General features: G+C 33.9%; 2 protein-coding genes across 6 annotated transcripts; one reads left to right on the top strand and one right to left on the bottom strand.

Annotated features, from left to right (window-relative positions):
• The first annotated feature begins 26 nt into the window (after positions 1-26).
• Positions 27-13,334, top strand: LOC149728091 (uncharacterized). 3 transcript variants are annotated; one of them, XM_089889256.1, is made up of 20 exons: positions 27-235; positions 1,588-1,939; positions 2,430-2,605; positions 2,795-2,884; positions 3,132-3,278; positions 3,541-3,666; positions 3,935-4,067; positions 4,432-4,541; positions 4,706-4,811; positions 5,279-5,484; positions 5,983-6,189; positions 6,533-6,749; positions 7,018-7,157; positions 7,546-7,659; positions 8,299-9,526; positions 9,866-10,182; positions 10,844-10,979; positions 11,405-11,520; positions 12,039-12,185; positions 12,608-13,334. In XM_089889256.1, the coding sequence occupies exons 2-20, from the start codon at positions 1,645-1,647 to the stop codon at positions 12,668-12,670; spliced, it is 4,074 nt and encodes a 1,357-aa protein (XP_089745382.1). In that variant the 5' UTR covers positions 27-235; positions 1,588-1,644; the 3' UTR covers positions 12,671-13,334. The 3 variants fall into 3 exon arrangements, with proteins under 3 accessions (XP_089745382.1, XP_089745381.1, XP_089745380.1); XM_089889255.1 differs by having other exon boundaries at positions 354-1,939; XM_089889254.1 differs by having other exon boundaries at positions 27-1,939.
• Positions 13,335-13,467: 133 nt separating this feature from the next.
• Positions 13,468-20,139, bottom strand: LOC149728090 (ras-related and estrogen-regulated growth inhibitor-like). Of its 3 annotated transcripts, none has more exons than XM_089889260.1 (4): positions 17,800-20,139; positions 14,992-15,048; positions 14,533-14,606; positions 13,468-14,461 (listed from the first exon to the last, which is right to left on the bottom strand). In XM_089889260.1, exons 1-4 carry the CDS (start codon positions 17,867-17,869, stop codon positions 13,757-13,759), a joined length of 906 nt encoding a protein of 301 aa, XP_089745386.1. In that variant the 5' UTR covers positions 17,870-20,139; the 3' UTR covers positions 13,468-13,756. The 3 variants fall into 3 exon arrangements, with proteins under 3 accessions (XP_089745386.1, XP_089745388.1, XP_089745387.1); XM_089889262.1 differs by lacking the exon at positions 17,800-20,139 and adding an exon at positions 15,130-17,745; XM_089889261.1 differs by lacking the exon at positions 14,992-15,048.
• Between the last annotated feature and the right edge of the window lie 658 nt (positions 20,140-20,797).

Genomic DNA, 20,797 nt, shown 5'->3' with positions numbered 1-20,797 from the left:
CTTTTTTATTTCTGTGCCCCATTTGAGCTGGTTTTCGATCTCTGTGTGTTTACTAAATATTCGTATCACTTTGGAACGAACCCGGGAGACTTAAAATACACACAATTGATTGTTTTGTGTGTTTGGTCACGTATTTATTTTTAAGTTAAAACAAAGCATGAATTTACTTACGCTCTTAATGACGGAGAAGTATCTGTGGAAGTACAACGTTTTTTTAAGTAAACCATGTAACTTTGTAAGTGATTTGTGTTATTATGTGTATATTATATTTGTAACTTAGACATTATGTGTATATATTATATTTATAACTTAGACATTATGTGTTATTATGTGTATATTATTTTATAACTTAGACAACCCATATGGGACCACTGCTGGAGCTATTGCCGTTATGTGTCTTGCCCAACCACATATAAGAAACGTCCACAATGGTAGCAGCGGCAGTCTTTGAACCTGTGACCACTAGAAAGGCAGGCGCAGTAATCATTGTGCAACTGCGCCAAACAAATGAGTTGTACCGCGTATGTGAAGTGCATGTATTATAGTGGAAAAGGCGCTGCTATACTATTACTTCTATCTCCTAGTAGTGCTACTATTGGCACTAGTAAAGAATCTTCCAGTACATAGCAGAATAGGCTGGTGAAAGTGTTAGTGGTTGGTGGTTAGGGGGTTAGGTGTTGATGGTTTGGGGGTTAGTGGTTAGCAAATAGGGTGGGGGGAAGACTCTTCACTAGCACCCTACTATTACATTCACTCTGTGAGAAAACCTGCTTCTTCATGGTATTTAGCCTGCCTTGTGTTAAGTTATATGTTTATTATTGTTTATTGTTGACGTTTTTATTAGGTAATACATCACAATAGCGATATGTAACATACAATAGGACATCTTTGATTTTCCAATTTTTGGTGCTATTAATAAACCCCCACTAAACCCAAACTATACCTGCAACGAATTGATTAATCTTTAATTAAACATTAACATATTCATTAGTAAGCCCTTGACTTTTTTTCAAAAAAGTTACACAACTTGTATCAGTAAAACCTAAGGAACATCTTAAGACCAAAGTGTTTACAGGTTAACATCTATGGAATTACCATTTAGTTGTTTTAATAAAAACTAGGGCACCAAAACTAGTTGTTTCACTGATAAGCTTTATGGAGTTCCACATATCTGCATTCATTTATTTTTAGTGTTTAGTTATCAGTTTCTCTTTTTTTGGCAGTGGCATAGTGGTTAGCGAACCTGCCTGTAACCCAGAGGAAATGGGTTCAAGGCTTAACGTTGCTACCATTGTGGCCGTATGTTTCCTTGGGCAAGACATTTAAGGGCAATTGCTCCAACCCAGTGGTCACTGATGGTTTGTCCAAATTATCAGCCATACATAAAAACATGAAAAAATCCAAAAAGATATAATCACCCACAAAGTAACATACATGGTAACTCGTAAGCTGGCACGAGGTGGTAAACCCGTGTGATAACGTCTGTTGTTTTCCGGCCACGTAAGGAAGTAGGTTACATACATACATAGTGTTGAATTGTCATATTAGTATGTTGTTATGTTCTATACTTCTATTATCTTTATTCAGTCACAGAACACCTAACAAACTAAATTTATAGTTGTTTTATGGAAATACCAAAAAAGTATGGATAGTTTTGATAAATCTGCGGGAAATATTTGGATTTATCCGACCAACTATCCTGTACGTGATTATCAACTTTCTATAACTAAGACTGCATTGTTTAAAAACACACTTGTTGTTTTACCAACTGGTCTTGGCAAAACTTTCATTGCTTCTGTTGTTATGTACAACTTTTACCGATGGTTTCCACAAGGCAAGATTATTTTTATTGCACCGACAAAGCCACTGGTAGCTCAACAAAGCAAAGCTTGTTATGACATTATGGGAATCCCTGCAGATGATCAAGCTGAAATGACAGGTATGTTTGCTTTAGTGGATTTTGGTGTCGATCTGTGTAATTACCTGGTCTTACAACACCTGACTTAATGAGCGGTTAAACTTGTAATATTTGTTTCTGCTCAATTAACCTTACTATATTTTGCTACAATTGGAAAAAATAACCTGATTTTGGAGGTGTTTTTTTCTGAAATCTGAACGATTTAGTAGAAAATAGTTCTCTGCACATTGGTTTTGAAAGTCTCATTAATTTATATATATGGACTATGTAATAAACAAAAATTCCCTGAAATTGGCGAATATACAACAAAGCACGACCATCAATTTTTGTTTAAATTTTAAAACATACCGAAAACACACCATTAAACTTTTCGTACATAGGTATATACAAATATGGGATGGGCGAGTGGACTATCGAGTCGGTATCAACTATGTATTTTTCTATTGAAGGGATGATAAAGTTGATTTAAACATTGATGTTTATAATTTATTTATGCTTAGTATATTAAAAGGGTCTTCTATGCAAGTAAAAAAACGACAAGATTTGTGGACAAACAAGCGTGTATTCTTTCTTACACCTCAACTATTCAATAATGACCTCGCCAGTGGGACATGTCCTGCTTGTGATATTAAATGTGTTGTGTTTGATGAAGCACATAAAGCTCAAGGGAATTATGCATATTGTCAGGTGGGTTTGATCGGGTACATACAATTTAGAGGTCGACAGATATATTGATTCACCGATATTATCTGCCAATATTTACGCTCTACCGATAATCGGTGTCAAAACTGATATATATATGCAATTTGCATATAATGCAAACATTTAGTTGTCCTTTTTTCGTTTGAAGATTATTCATTTGTCCTTTTTTTAAAGGTTATTCAAAAAATTTTAGTTCATTCCAAAAACTTCAGAGTTCTTGCCTTGAGTGCCACACCAGGTTCAAATATGTTTGCAGTTCAACAGGTGATAAGCAATTTTATACTTCTAGTTCATAAAACGTTTGGCCTTTAATTTACTTTAGATACAAATTTTTGGTTTAACTGTGGAAATATTTCTACACTTTTTTTCTAAATATTTTAGAAATTCCAATTTCTATGAAAACAAATGTGACTGTATCGTTTAGGTTGAGCAGCTGAGCTGTAGGTTAAATGATGGAACTAAAGACTTTGATTTAATATTTTGACCAGCAATAATACAAAGTTATGTTCAGGTCATTACAAATCTTTTAATATCTACAACCGAGATTCGTTCTGAAGACGCAATAGATGTACGCCAATACACGCACACACGAACTGTGGAAAAAGTTGTTGTGAAACTTTGTGATAGGATCATGATGTTCAAAGAAAAATATTTAGCTGTAAGATGTTCTGTTTTTGGAAAAACTAAGCATTACCATAGGCGTCATTGCGTCATAACTCTTGGTGCACCCTGGCAGCCTTAAAATGGCGAAGTAGGTCGACCCAGTTTTTAATTAATGTTCAATCTTTTCTAAATTGTTAAATAATTGTTAAAATAATATGGATCTGTTAAAATGCTGATTTATTATGTTCAAGAGTAGCAGGAATAATAGGCTATATAATTTGGGGTGTTTAATATACAATATTTTGTAATGTTTTCAGGTGATACAAGTTTTAATCAATCGCCTTGTTTCAAATGACATTCTTTACCATAAAGATGCAAAAAACATTACAAAATATGCGCTGCTAATGGCAAGAGATCAATTTCGGAAAGTTTCTGGTTTGCCTGTAAGTTTTGTGCAAAGCTGGAAACTGGTTTGTTTATTTAAATGCGCTTTTGTTTTCCTGTGAATCTTGCAGTAAGTATTGTTTGGAAAATTCAACACAAACTTGTGACTTTAAATTATGAATGTTTGTGTTTTAAAATTGTTTTTAAAATTTTAATATCTATGCTGTATTCTGCTAAAACAAAAGAATATTAAATTTTACATAAAGATTATTACTTTAATTTTTTCAATTTTTATAAAATTATTAATTTTTTTTGCTAAAATATCAGAAAGCGTCTATGTGTATTATCGAGGGGGATTTTGCGACTGCTATCTCTCTTTACCATGGTCTTGAACTACTTCTTCAACATGGAATGAAATCTTTTTTTATATTTTTGAAAGGAATAATGGATGGTGCAAAAGGTATAAACCCAAATATAATGTGTTGACAGTGTTGTATTGTATCATTATTGTTTATATTATATTATGCTAGGTTTATACCATTGGTCTACATATGCATATGTATATAATAACTATCTTTTGGGCAATATGTATTTCCAACATAAATAAATTCAATCATTTTATATTTCTTTTGTGTTTCTGTTTTTCATAAAGTTTCTATAGCCTTTACAAATTATTTCTGTATCTTAGTAAAACTTTTATCAATTTGTAGTATTAATGGGATAAAAAGGCTAACTCTAGCTTAAACTTTCCAGTGGCATGCCTCACAGCACGACCTCATTCATATAAATCATTATACTGTGTATGTGAGTTGTGTTTTTCACAGCCAACTTGAGAACTAGAAATGTTTTGTCCGCCAATGAACAATTTCAGGAAATCTATCAGGAGTTGACCAACTTGTTTTCATCACACAACACAAACACTTATGTGCAAACGGTAAATACTTCTCAATGAAAAATTAAATTTATTTGTTACATTTCAAAATATATATATTAATATTTTTTTAAATACTTTTTGTTAAAAAAAATTTATCAATTAATTTCGTGTTAATTAACAGTTATTGTTACTTTTAAAATAAACCTGTTTTTTTTCCTAAACAGCACAAAGAAGCATATTCTGACTTATCTATATGCTACAGTCATCCGAAATTAAGGAAATTAGAAGAAATAGTTTTAACATACTTTCACAATATACAGCAATGTGCAGGTAAATAGTATGCATGTTGTATAATCATTCCCCCCAAAAATTTTCTTTATCATTGCTACTAGTTCTTCAGTTGTATGAAAAAAAGGATAACTTGTAAGCAAGCACGAGGCAGATGAAATAGATAACTGTTCTACCTGTAATGACTCATTTTCTTGTACTCGCCTAGTAAACAAGTCGTATTTTATTTATTCAGACTATTGTTTGCTACTAAAAGTAAAACTGTTTGGTTGTACTGTTGAATTTGTTGTTCAAACAAAATAATAGCTTATTAGCCTATTATAATGATGTAGTGACATTAAACATATAGCATCTGGCTGTATAAACACTTTATATTAATAAACATCATTTAGTTTGGTAAGATAAACCAAGTCAACACGCCAGAAACCTAGAAGTAATAATAAAGTCTAAATTCATAGACCATCTCTGTACAATGCTGAATTAATTCAAAAGAAATTTACCAACTATAGATACTTCAAACAAATCAACTGAAACCAAAGTTATTGTGTTCTGTCAATATCGTGACAGTGTACAAGAAGTAACAGATCTTCTTCAACGACATGAACCGCTTATTCGTCCGATTAAATTTGTTGGTCATGCCCCAACAGCAAAAAACGAAAGTCCTTGTAGAGAGGGAAACAAAAGTAAAAGATTTACTCAAAAAGATCAATTAGAGGTGAAGGGAATTTTTATGTTTTATAATGAATTTTCATGGTGAATTGTAATTTTATATGAATGAATGAAATTGATTTCGTCCTTTCAGTCACAGTAACAAAGAACAGGGGGGTTTACAAAAGTGAAAAGACGGGTAGTAACGGTAAAACAACAGTTGTTAAAACACGCTTTTTGATAAAAAAAGAAAGAAAGTTTTGGATAAAATGTGTGACCGTTACATCAAACAGACAATAAAATGTAAATTATGTTGTACCAATTTCATTAATTGGCTAAAATTTTAAATAAAGCTTACCTAGGATTATGTCTTTCTATTTTTTCCTTCTCACTTAAAAAAAAGAAGATAGCCATTGTGAAGGGAAAAGCAATTTGTATCACTACTTTAACATTTTAGTAGTAACTTGCCTTGCAAATTTATTGATTTTTAGAAGAATATTTATTTTGGAAGCAAACCCCTGGATGTTCAAACCCCGTTTAAAGAATTATAAAGCGTTTTTCTTAGGCTGTTGCTCGATTTTGTTCGGGTGTTTACAACACGTTGATCGCAACATGTGTTGGAGAGGAAGGGTTGGACATCGGGGCAGTTGATCTCATTGTGTGTTTCGACTCCCACAGAAGTCCGATCCGCCTCGTGCAGAGGATGGGAAGAACTGGGAGGAAAAGAAACGGAAAGATTGTGATGTTAATCACTGAAGGGAAGGAAGAAAGAGTAAATATTTTATCTTTTAACTCCACTCCCTACTTTTCATTATTAAAGTAAACAAATTGGTCCCTAACCAAGTAACTTGGTGGGAGCATTCATTTTGTTTTTTTCGTTTTTTTTGTCATTATGGATTCTGTTTTCCTTTTTGGAAAGTTTCCGCCCCCCTGCGTATCTTTGCTTTAAGGTGGCAGATAATTTAAATTTAATTTTCTTTTTTTGTAATTTATATAAAATAAACTAAATATGGTCGTATTGTGTGCATATGATTCAGTTTGTGCACCAACTACGGATAATAATTTTTCCACTCTTTTACTTTTAAATTATTGTATTAATATTTAACTGATTACAGGATTACAACTCAAGCGTAGCAAGTCGAAAATCGATTGGAAAAGCAATGCACGCTGGTAGTAAATCATTGCAATATTACCCACATAATCCACCTATGATACCACATGATATTAAACCTGTTTGTCACAAAATGTTTATAACTGTTGAAAAGTTGCCTTCCAATACAAAAAAGAGAAAAATATCGACCAATTCTCTTAATTCCTACTTCAAAAGTACATGTAAGTATTTTTCAGATTTATTTTTTCTGTTGTTGGTAGACCCAAGCTTGAAGTGGCGGGGTAGGTTTACCCTGGGATTTTCTGCGTTACATTAATCAGTAACGTTTCAACCAACAAGTTATGTTTAATTTATAGAAAAATGCATCTAACTATTCCTGCGTCCCCTGCATTTTAATAAGTTTGTTCCCTATGGCCTCGAAGGTCGAAATATTCGATAATTTAACTTATGGTATGTTAGCTGGTTTTCAACAAACTTTTTTTTATGAAGCAAAAGAATCAACCAAGTCCTTGTTTCTGTCTATTGATGAGATAATGGAGTGGAAAAGAGATTTTTATATTGAGAGAGATATATTATCACATATTCCGAAAGTATCTTCCAACTCAGCATGCATTTATTTAAATAAAGAGGTAAACTGCTTTCATAATTATTTATTTTACTAGAAAACTATAAAGTTATTTTTATTTTTTTTTGATATATAATGTTCATATTAAAATGGCTAGTTTGTTTTAGGTTTGGTCACTTATAATTATCTATAGTTCAGTCATTCTTTTTATGATAAGATATCACAATCTAGGTATAAAAGGTGCTGTTTTAGGAGAAAGAGTGAAATGCTTTACTAAAAAAAGTTTTAATATGTACTCGTTACATCTGTGGTTGCAATAAGAATAAATAGATCTTGCCGAATTTATAGGAGTAGATTTTTTCCTGCTTAGCCAACCTGCATTATTAAATAAAAAAATTACAAATTCCTTTCAACCTATTACTTTTATCTTAAATTCTTTTCCTCCTTTTAAGTTTAAGAAACAAGAAATTGCTCCAAAAGTGATGGTGGATTGGTTACCATGGCAGTGTAGGCTCCAAACAACTAAGCTTGTGGAACATTCTGGAAGGACTAAACTTTTGCATGAGGTTTGTTCTTTCATGTTCAACAGAAGCTATCAATAAATATGGTTTAGGTTTAACAGCCACGTTTTTTAACTGACAGTCTCTCCCACCTCATCTTTTTATCCATACTGTGTTTTAACAACTGTAAATTCCCTTCCCTTCATTCTTTAATATGAATCATATCATATTATATGATCTTTGAAGAGATAAAACAAAGGTTTATGTTAATATTACGTTGTTATGGTAGACAGTCGCAAGATACATTAGATACCTTGACACCACCAACGAACCATGTGTTTATATACAATAAGTTGAACAACAGCATGGCATGTGACTAATATACGAATATACTATCTTTTGCCAAGAAACTTAGCTTATAAGTCACAGTGCTACAACCTTACTCATAAGGTATGTATTCAAATTAGGAGCCATACAGGGAAAACTTAGTCCTGCTCACAAGTAAACTCTATGCAATATTTATAAAAAAAAATTGTATTTTAAATGTTATTTTATTATTGAATAAAAAAATTGCCAAATATGATTTTTCTCGTATATTTTGTTATTTATTTTACCATAACATTTTAAAATGGCTGTTATTTTCAAAGCCAGTTACTAAATGTTCTTTTATTGAAAAATAAACAATATTTTTTTTGTATTGTTTAGATGTTAACAAGGAATGATTCAGTCATTACAATGGAAACAAATGATAAAGAAAAAACAACAAAACAATCTGAACCAATTATTATTTCACCAACACTAGATATTTTACCATCAAAAGACAATGTTCGGTCTCCACACAAACAGAACAAAAACTTTGGCGACATAAGAGAAATATTTTCAAAAGTATCAAAAATAAACTCAATCAAGAAAATCGCAGATATAGCAAAACTTTTTACAAACCACATTGATTTTCCTGATCGGTTTATAAAGAGCTCAAATTATCTCCAAAATGCTGTCACTGATTCAAAGCCACAAATTATCTGTGAAAAAACTGTTCGTTTAAACCATAAAGATTTTGATAATGGTGATAAGTTTGAAAAATTTGGTTTGGGTTTGTCTAAAAATATCCAACAAGTCTCTCCAGTGTTAGTTATGGAGGAAAGTAATCCTGTAAAAACTGAGAAAATTATTTTGGAGGAAAAACATCAAGAGTTAAGTACTTCTCCAGTTACAACGCATATGAACTCCCCACAAAGTGTTAATACTACTTCTGCCATCACCACTTCAAGCTCATGTACTTTTAATTTGTTTTTAAGTGATACTAGTGATGGAAAAGATTGCTTAGATACCAATATTTCAAATGTTAATGGTAAGAGTTTGCTGCCATTGGTGAAGAATCATGCGCACTGTGACAGCAATACAACACTGGATAGTCCTGATATAGAAACTCCTGATTTTGGTTTTCCTGATATATTTGCTCTTGATCTGGACCCCCCTAATGAATTAATTGAGGACAACCCTGCAGAAAAGAAACCAGCAGTAAACAAATCTCTGAAACGAAAATCTGAGGAGAATATTCCACCCAACAAGCTGGACCCTCCCTGTAAGAAACTTAAAGAATCACTAAAACATATAAAACAAATGTCATTCCATGAACTTGAACAAACGTTTGATGTGTCTGCTGATCTATTTGACCCAGAATTTCAAGTTGATTTTAATTTGACCACATTAGTGGACTGTACTTCTTTTACGTCAAGCCCGGTGGTCAGTAGTGCGATACCAAAACACTCGGTGTGCAGCACATCTACAGAGAGAAAAGCTGCGGGAAATATTACGACCGGTAAAAAAGTTTTAAATGGGGAAAATTATACAAGAGCTTGTCAGAATTCGGAAACAACTACGGATATTTGTGATAAAATAAAAAACAAAGTTGCAGAAGAAACATTTGAAGGTATTTGAATTAAGAATGTTATTTGTTTATCCACGTGGTGCAAAGAAATGACATTAATAACACTGGTCTTCTGTTTCATGCATCATGTGTCCATGTATGGATTACCAGTTGGTCAGTTACCACACAACTTTGTGGGCAAATATTATTTATGAATTCCTGATAATTTCAAAATAATCCAATGCATAAAATACTAATATGTTGGAGCAGTAACCCTAAGCGTCTTTTATACTGAACAAAAAGGGAAAAAAAAGAAGTAAAAACCAGAAACATTTTACTTAGATTTGTAAGCATAACATACTTTTCTGTAAAAAAATATTTTTTCTCTATTAAAACAAATAGATGATGAGTCGTTTTTATCTGCGTTGGTTAAAAGGAAACAAAGGAAAGCAAAATGTCTTGAATCTGATGAATCCTTGAATGAAACTGGGAAAGCAATCTATATAACCTCAACTGACAATATATCAGATACAGATTCAGAAAGTTTTTTCCATGTTAAAAAGGAGCAAACAAAATTTGATCATCCCAGGTCAGTGTTACCAATGAATCAAAGCTTGTTTGAAAATAAAATTCAATGCAACAAACAATCAACTCCAAAACTGCTAAAGTTTCACGGAAAAGTTAAACCAACTGTGATGCAAACTAAAGATCATGCAAAGGTAATTAATATTTATGTTTTACATAGTTTAAAAACTTTTTAACCTTACCATGTTAAAGATCTTGAAAAATAGGTTTAATTTTATAATGCAGTGTTTTGTTAAAACGCTTTACATGCTTTTCTCTTTATACTATTTTAGACTATTTTCACAGCCAGCAATTATGTCTAATTATAAAAAGGACTTGATTTGGTCAAGCATTTGGTTCCATCGTTAAGTATCTTGTTCAATAGCACTGACAAATATGGAACCGCAAATATCTTATGAAGTGTGCACTCTAACCGTAACCACTAAGCTGATAATAATTACTAGGATGCATCATGTCTTGAAGATAAACCTCATTTCCTCCATGAAACTTTACATTATAAGACGCAGTGGTTTGCGCGCATGCCTATAACCGAGATATTACGCATTAAAGGCTCGTCGCTGCTACCGATGTGGGCGTATGTGTTCTTGACCAAGTCACTTTATGGCAATGCTCCAACGTATCACTAATAAAAAGAACGGTCACCGATAAAGTTACATATATGTGGTAGTGGTACCTCGTAAGCAGCACGAGATGTATGAAACAAATCACCATGTTGTAACGACTGTTGTTTTCCTGCCCTGCAAGGATTAACCAAGTTTCAATTATTCTTTCATTAACGCCCCTTTTTGTTTATAGATGTTTATCGACAATGAAGCGGAAGTAAGTGGTGATTGTGACATCACAGAAGATGATCTATCACTCACAGATGAAGAAATGTTGGCTTTTGTAAATGACGCAACGCAACTGACTCAACACATCGATCCAACCACTGGTATGCTGGTTTATAAAGTAAAACCAATTGACCATATTTTTGCAAGTAACCAATGGATACTATTTTAGTACAACTCAATTAATGTATTAAATTTTGCCTCGGCGGCCTGTCATTCAACTTAAAGCAGCATACCAATAACAAAAAGTTAAATATATATAGAGATTCTCAAATGTAATCTAAAGCTCTAAAGGTATCACCATAGTTTCAAAAAAATTTCTGAAAGAAATCGTATGAGGCCATACCGTCGAAGTAAAAACAATTGTGTTGTTACAGCAGTACTAGCTGTTCATTTGCCAATAGTTGATTCAACTTGATTGCATAAATGTAATGTTTGCATACAGCTTTGCTATATAACTACAAAAAAACTAATTGACTCAGTTTTACTTCTAAGAAACTTTTGTGCAAATATTACTTTTTCCATAAAGAGAAAGCACCCGATGAGAAGGCAATGTATCTTAAATCTCTACATTCAAGTGAGTGGCTGAAATGCAAGTCAACTGTTGAACCACGCTACAGACAAAATATTGATGTATTTTCCCAGGTGTGATATCATAAATTATAGTTTGCGATGGACCATGATATGATTTCTCAGTCATACAAGATATTAGAACAAAAACAATTACCCAGATTAAATATAACCTTTAACTATTCTTAAGTTTGTTGTATTATCATGATACTTTAATGAAGTGGGAGAAGTGCATATAATATATATATGTATATATAACACAACTTTCCCAGTGTTTGAATAATCACAATTCTATTCTAAACACACCAGGCCTTGAAGTGTTCTTGTATAGAATAAAGCATAATACTGTAGGGTAAGATTACCATTGGCACCTAAATCCCATATTTCCTCATTGTGTTTTGAACAATTAACCCTTTCTTAAATCATGAGGACTTTATTTAATTCTCTAAAAGTTCTTGGTTTACTACCAAAAGGGTAGAGAAATAGTCCCTTTTGTCTTATCCCACTCTGCTATAGGGTGTATGTTTATATGTATTCCCTAAACTAAAGAGATTGTAAAATGTTGTATTACGATACACATAATATTATTATAGGAGGTGGAAACAGATTATTCTAATTATTTGGAAGATAGTTTTATCGTGGAGCACGAAGATTCAAACCCTCCTGTTGACCACGGTGAAATAACTCTCTTATCTCAATTACCAGATTACTCTGCTGCGAAAGCAAAGACACGAAATCAGGTGCGATTTTACTTTGTTAATTTTTTAGATTATTATAATTAACATTAAATCCTTTCAATTAATTGAGCACTGGTTAATGGTTTAATTGCCATATTATTATTTTATTTAAATCACAAGCTGCAGGGTAATCTGAACTCACATGTCAGTAAACATTGTATTCTGTCATAAATTTTTTTTATCTTTTCCTTTCTTTTTTTAAATGTACATTACATATTTCCTTAATCATAGGTTTTGCAGCCACACTTTTATCTGACACTTTTACTTAAGTAGTTTTTAATGCATTGTGTGTATTACGACTCCCATTTTTTGCTAATTTCCTCCACTTTGTTGTATTAATTAACATGATATTCGTTACTGTATTCGAAGAGATAAATAAAAAGTTCTGTATATTATGTAATTGGTTGCAAAAAATCCTTTTTTAGGTTAAGATGCTGAATGTGAAAAAGAAAAAAAAGAGAAAGCTCATCGTTGATTTTGATTCTTGAGTCAATCCTACACCTGTTCGGATAATAAGTTTTAGTTCACACAGTTGGCATAAGAGTACTTAAGTCGTTTTTGCTCTTTTTTTCTGTATAAGTGTGCCTAAGGCTGAAAACCAAATTGTTCTTTTTTGTCTTGTGAACTTTCTACTTATCTTTTGTGTTTGTGGTTTCAGTTTATTCTTTTTATCACTTACCGAACATTAATCTGCTGTATGTCTTGCCGGTACAAGAACTCATAATGGGTTGCATATAACCTATGCTACAGGTTGGGCATATATGGGCAGCCCTGGCTTATGCAAACAAAGTGAAATTTAAACGGTGGGGTTGAGTGGTTAGTCGTATCTGATTTCTATCTCACTCTCTAAACTCTTGTTTTCGTCTTAACAATTTTCAGATGTGGCACGTACTCAAATATTTTGTGTAATGTGTATGCGGCAACGTCTGAAATGGCAAAGTTGTGTTTTCTAATAATAGTTTGTATTTATTGATTTTGAACTCTATATTTATTATTGGAAGAAATGACTATGTGTACTACCTCAAAAGTGTTACACAGTACCTTTTTTTACTTCGTTTTTTTTTCACATCATTATTTGCAATATAGATTATATTCCAATAAATCTTCATTACAAAATGTTTTTGCTGACAAAAAACAAAACTTATGAAAAGAACTAAGTAGGTTATCGGAAAATACAATTTACTTAAATCTTTGTGTAAATGGAAATTTTCAAAGTTTCATAAATGACAATTATTGTGAAGAGAAAATACGGGCGACTGTAAAAAACGGAGCGACGTTTTTAAAAGCAAAAGGGATTTCGTTTTAACCCGCAGGCGTAAATATCTTTTCAGACGGTAATGGCATCAAGCTTAACAGTAATTGTGCGTGGAAGAAACGTAATCCTTACTCGTTCAATCCGACGAACCACGCGCCGCATTGAACCAATGGTCTTCCATGTACTTAATGGTGTACTGGTTTTTCAATATTTGGCGACCAACCAAAGCTGCATAGTGGTTTGGATTGACATTGCCATTATAGCTACATAAGGAACCGAGCAAGTAAAAACGTAATGTAGAAAGTCTACTTTGATTAAATTATAAAACCAAAGCCCCATAATTGTTGTGTTTGTAATAGTTGCTCTGTTTGTTTTCGTCTTCCTTTCCATCGGATGACGATTCGCGCTCTTTTTGGTGGTTTGCTGTTGAGTTGCATTCCATCAATCGCGACAAAACGCTGGAATCGTGGTCGCTTTCATTTTCGGGTAAATCGTTTAAAATTGGCGCCGACATGAGTGTCGAAAAGGGCGAGGGTGGACCGAATCGACTCCCACGCCGCAACATTCCACCGCCGTTTGTGCTGGCGTTTGTCCCGTTTGGTGAAGTTGTCGTATAAGCGTGCGACTTGGCTTTACCGGTTTGAACAAGCATCTTTAACCCCTGCCGCACCTGGCTGAGACTGCTGCGGCGACGCTCTCGCTTTTTGGCTGATTGTTGTCGGGCAAGCGCGACCTCACGACACAGCTCATCGAATGCAAAACGAACTTCGGCTTCTGGGCCGCATGCGGAGCATTCGACGTGACCGCAAGAAAGGCGTGCTGCCAAAGCGTCTGCTTGTTCACGACTAACGGTTCTACAGTGCTCCATATCAGTCTTGTTAGCTACCATGATCATAGTCAATATTTTAGTGGATCTGACACTGTCAAGACGCTCTTTTATTTGTTCGATCTTGAGTAAACTATCTTGGTTTGTGACGTCATACACCATCATAAATCCTTCCGCCCACACTATATGAGTATCATCCTAAAATAATAATTTACTCAACGATATTGCGTAATATGCTTCAAGTGCATACGTGGTGATTTTAAACTTACTATAGTAAGTGAGTCAATGATCTCCATATGTACTTGTTCTCCCTCGATATTAGTTTGGTAAGAGTACTTCCAATCTGCGTAAAATCCGTAAATAAAAACCAATCTAAAATATTAGAACCGATGAAGTTTAAATCGTATATATCTTGTTTAATGACGATATCATAATTATTGTATTGTTGGGTAAGATGGGATATTGTTAACACCTAAATCCCATATTCCCGATCATGTTTTCAACAATTAACAACACTCTTTTAGAGTTGGAAGGCCACGGTTTTATAACTCTAAATACTTTCTGTTTACAACCAACTGAGACGATGAAAGAGAATGAAAACATACCCAATCTTACCCCAATGTACTATATCCAAAATTAAATTATTTTATCAACTTGATAAAAAAATGCTGTTTTGAATAGTAGTAAGATTACAAGGTGTCGAAAAAAGATATAAGCAATTAACTTACCAAAATCGGATTGGTATTCTGATATGAATCGTCCAGTCAGATATTTGACAATGAGCGCTGTCAAAAAAGAAGATAGATTAAACTTTATTTTCAATACTGTTGGTACATAATGCATGGTGTAATCAGAAAACGGCCTACTTAAATACAGATATGACGAACAATGCGTGTAAACCTAATCTATAGCAGAGTGGTGTAAGATAGGAGATGTTTTCATTGTCTTTTCTCGCCCCATTTGGTATATAAAACAACGAATATTCACAGAAATATATAACCTTAGCTTCATATACCTCTAAGTCTATAAAAGAACGTCGTTATTTGTTAAAACACGATCAGGAAATATTTGTGTGCTAACGGTATCCCGTCTTGCCCCATATAGTACTATATTCATATGTATCGGTACGAACTAATGATCAGTTATAACAACAGTTATGCCTTGTAATTTTGTAGAGCTCCAAGCAATACATTTGTAAAAATAATACAGAATGTAAAGACGTAAGATTTTTTAAAAGATATAAAACGTCCACGACCCACAGAGAAGAACCCACAGGGCAATATATTAAATCGATACAAAAAAGTAAAAATGGCTGTGCGATGACACGCAAAATCGCGAACCGTTCAATAAAAAAACACGTTGCGTTAAAAACGAATTACTGACCAAAAATGTTCTGGCATACATTAAAGGTGTTTTGTACAATCTTTACCACGTTTATTGGCCAATTATTGGTAGATGAAACGGCGTGAAATTGTCATTTATTGCCCAACACTACGCGGGCAACATGAGTATAGAAATATCATCGCGTGCGATTGGGTCAGAAGTGAAATATTTGAATGAACATTTACGAGTGCCGCATTATTCTTGAATTACCAAAATGCGGCAACAGCTTTCAATCAAAACTCTTAATAAAACAGTTAGGGTGTTTATAGGTCGACTCGGTAGAGTTATATATAATGGGTGAAATTAATACTTTCAAATCCAACATTAAACGGAATGCTGTTTGATGAAATAAAAGTTTCAGTTAATAAAAACAAATATTACGGCAACATGTTTTTGTCGGCCCACTTGTGTGGTCTGACATACCGTAAAGGGACGTGCTATCTTTAATGTGAGACAAGTTAAACTTGATGGATGGTCCTTTCAACTGTAGCTGCTGCGTGACATAATCTGGGGCTTCGCGAATGATTTTTAAAATGTGGAGATGTGCAAACATGGTTGCAGCAATAAAACTCATCACATTATATATACAAAAACACACAAAATACAAACAATATTTAAAATTATAGAACATTTAAAGTTATTTTTGTGGTTGATATTAGTTAAATAAATAAATGTTACTTATTTATCCTCGAGGTAACGGCAGTCGTTATTTCACGGGCTTTATGCTTCACAACGCATGGTAGGGTGGGGGAAGATGGGACACCTTATTATTCTATTTACTGGTCACATTTGGTATAGTAAACAAAGAACATTCAAATAAATATAAATCCGTATCCTTACGACTCCCATAGACCGTTGTTATTTGTTTAAAACACAATCAGGATATTTGGATATTCTGCGCTAAATGTGTCCCATCTACCCCCACCCTACTATAGTATAGTCTGTGATAATCTGGTTCATATTTTCAATCTTGGACGGCGCTGTGGCAAACTGGTAAGCGCACATGCTTGTACCCAAGAAGTAAAGGGTTTAAGGCTCGTCGCTGCTACCATTGTGGACGTATGATACCCTGGATAAGACGCCTACAGCAATTGCTACAACCCAGTGGTCACTAATGGGTTGTCCAAATTATCAACCATACATAAAAATAAACAAAAAAAAACACAGACTAAAAACCCACATAGCTCGGTAACTCGTAAGCTGGCACGAGGTGTATGAACACCGGTGTTATAACGCCTGTCGTTTTCTCGCCACGTAATTGTTAAAAATAAAATTTAGAAAAAATATTATGTTCTTACGGTATCCGCCTTCACTTAGTGCTATATAATTGAACACTAAAACTTCTGATATTAAAACCATATATATGTAAGTTAGAGTTTATACAAAAAATGATATCATGTATTTTAAAACTTACATTGCGTTAAAATGTATTACTGAAACGAAAATCATTCCCCACATACCCGCACTAAGAAAAGTTGTGTCAACTAAGCTATAGCGTTTGACCTTTAGGTGTCATGTTCGCTGTGTCTGGGCCACCAAAACGTTTCGCTTACGAACGAGTAACGAAAATCGTTTGAACATTTCACTGGTTTGAATTTAAAATACTTCTGGTCCAAACCACAAATATTACTGTGGGGTAAGATAGGATATCATTAGAACCTAAAAGCCACATTTTCGAAACGTAATTTTAACAATTATCCAGCACGTTCATTTATGGAGTCGCGTACAGTTATATGATTCTGTAAATACTTTTTGTTCACTGCCAAGACGAGAAAAAATAATAAAAACATACCCCTTCTTACATTGCCCTACTACACCATAAAATAAAAAAAAACGTGCTGCCAAAAAAAAATTATATATATCTATATCTCCCATATTCGAACACGTTTAATAATTAATAACAGTAATTAACTTTGGCGCGCGCTTTATACAGTCGTAAGAAAATCCTGTAAAATAATCCTGTATTGTCTTTATTTGTTTTTCATCAAACCGATAGCCAAACTAAAATAATGTTTTTTCACCCCGAGTCCCATCTTACCCCACCCTATTATATATCAATTGTACAACTTTGTATGTGAGCTGCGGCTGCACTACTGTCACTACCATCGAAATTAAACATAAGATAAATATTTTATGACAACACGATTGCAAACCTGATTTTCCTACGCCTTCCTGGCCAACCACCATCAATCTAATGTGATTCGTCGTCGTTGATCTGAACATGGTTCGTTTCACCACAAACAAAGATATATTCAAAGAAACGTGGGTGGCAGTACAAAGACTTCAACAAAAAACTCGTATTAGATTGCCAAATAATCTGTACGCATAACTATAAAGCTGAAATGAAGTATTAGTGAAATAAATGCATTAACAATATAGTAGGGTGGGGGTGAAATAGGAATTGTTTTTATTTTATTTTCTCAACCCGTTTGGTAGTAAACAAAAAAATACAAAATTAAGTAACTGCATTCTCTAAATTGCGTTGCTGGAATTTAGGTGACAACGGTATCCCATCTTACCCCACAGTTCTTTATTATACAAAGTAATAATATGGTTACGTATAGCAAATGAAACATACTGTACGAGGTCTATACTAACAGTTAGTTGTAATGGGATCGCTTCCCTGCTACAGAATTTACGACTGAATTATTGTACAGCACATGTGGACACTCAAGTAAATATTGTACAACGGTAAATATTTAGTTCGCTCGTAAGATTGATTGACCCGTTCGATCATCTGACGTCGAATTCTATGCTTCGCAGAAAGATAAAAAAAATCGAACGAATTTAAACCAGTAACCTTTACAAAATACAAAGTATACCGGCAACTATAACATAAACTTTTATATAAAAAAATAAAAAGTTATGAAATTATATTTTTGCATCTTAATCATGTTACTTTTTACAACCAGTGCCAGGAATATCCTATGATTAAATACAGTGACATATGCAGCTGTAGAGATATATTTATATAGGTGGTTGCTCGACATGCGTGAACATTTGTTAAGCCTAAATGGTATCACGTGATCGGGTAAGGTCACATGTTCCATCCATCATTTCCAGTTTTATCTGCTTTAAACCAGTTATCAATAATCGAAAAAGTTTCGCTAACAAACAATAAAATACAAATAGAAAACATTCCAACACTATTTATAGCAACTGGCGCGTCGGCGTTTTGTTTTTTTGTTTTCTCTGCTTTTTTTAACTGTAGGTCTACATATCATTTTCTGTCATATAATTTTGATGGTTTTATTACAAGCGCTTTTGAAATTGCCGCCAGGTCTATTGGAGCCCTACTATTTAAATAACTGACATATCAACACCATAAAAAACAAGCACGCTTTGTAAAGATAGTTTAAAATATTTTACAAAGCCGCTTTTGGAGAAAAACGACAAACGAGATTTTGTTGTTTGCAAAACCAGGAATTCGCTGCGGGCACAGCAACTCATAAACGCTCACGCGATAAACCCTCGCATACGTTTTGTTGATTCAGCTTTGTTAAACAAAAATTTGTGCGGTGATATTATTTATTTTTAAAGAACTGTTTAAGGTGACAAACTGTTCTTTGAGTCTCTATTCAAGCATTCTAATCACTCTCATAAAAAGCGACGTACTAATAACAGCAGTGTAACGCACCGTTTGTTTTTATAAATGGTTTGTTTTCGAACGCCGCATGTAAACATGCCAACACAGAATAGACAGCAAATAACAAATATTTAAGTGACTTTCCATATAAGGTATTTGATTATCAATGTAAACATCCGGCAGCAACAATACACTTTCTGGAATAGATTTACGGAAACATGTTACTACACTTAGACCACAACATATAACTTTGAGCCGATCCTGCTTTATATATTTTGACAAAGTTCACGCCAAATACGGTAATTTATTAAAAATTTAAATATTTTTACAAAATCAATAATCGCATAAATCTTTCTGACTAAACCCGAATATTCTGGTTTAGAAATAGTTCTGTGACAGTGCTTTCTACAAACTATATCTTGGAAACTGTTCCACAGCAGCGTAGGTTCGCCACGGTCTCGTTCCGCACACTGTTACGTACTGACATAACTTTCAGCTCTGTCTGACGTCGCCAGCGTATTAGACAATCTATGAGCCGCGAATTTATTTAGCCGAAAGGTCGGCAACGCTAACATGGAAAGGAATTCCAAGCCACTCATTTTACAAATTGGCACGTCTTAACTCTCCTGGATCACCAACCACTTTTACCGCGAGCACTTACTGCGCCACACTATTAAAAAAAAACTCTTTTTCATGCGACAGCAACACAATACGACTATTTGTTTAAATAGTTCCGACGTACAAGTCTAAAATGCAAGAAAGGCACCTTTTCCCTCATGTTACCCCCAGGCAGTTAGAAATGCTGCTGCAACTGCGACTGTGCACCATACAATAAACTGCACAGTGGCTGGCCCATCAAATATTAGCCTTCATAATTTTTCAATTACTCGATAAACGAGAACGCTGTACGCACTGGTTGCTCAAGGAAAGGCAAGACAATGTGTTCTGTTTGATTTCGGGGTCAGCTTGCGCGCCAGCGAATTTTTACGCTTCGCGGTTCGAAGCAAGTAGCACGCTGATGTTTTGCCAAATCCAGCTTCTCGAAATTCAATGGGGAAAGGTATAAACATCGGGTACAAGGTAGTGGTTTATCCTCACATAACCTTACACTTCCCCTAAAATCTCAAACCTGTTTACAATGCACCTGTTTTCAAAATACTACACTCTATACTTATACAGGAATAAAGAGAGCGGATAAGTTCGAATAGCGAAAAAAAGTTGTATATACAGGTTAAAGGTTATTAGTTGTTTACCAATTTTAGAAAACAAATCTTAAAACTTATGCTTCGGCAACTTGTTATCAATTTTTAACTACCTCAAAATTCCGTCTCGCCACGTCGGGTGTTGTCTGTATAGTAGCTGGGTGGGGAAATATGGGACAGCTTTTCATTCTATTTTCTCTTTCCATTTAGTAAACAAGGAACATTCAAAGAATTACAAAACCGTATCTTTGCGACCGTTGTTATTTGTTTAAAACACGATCAGGATATTTGAATATCACGTGGTAAAGGTGTCCAATCTTTCCACACAGACTCGTTTATATATTTTATTAGGAAAACTTTTTT

The sequence above is a fragment of the Ciona robusta genome, chromosome 11, assembly GCF_009617815.1.
Source record: "Ciona robusta chromosome 11, ASM961781v2".
NCBI lineage: Eukaryota > Metazoa > Chordata > Ascidiacea > Phlebobranchia > Cionidae > Ciona > Ciona robusta.
Note: the sequence above shows the minus strand (reverse complement) of the source record. Positions and strands in the feature narration are given on the sequence as shown.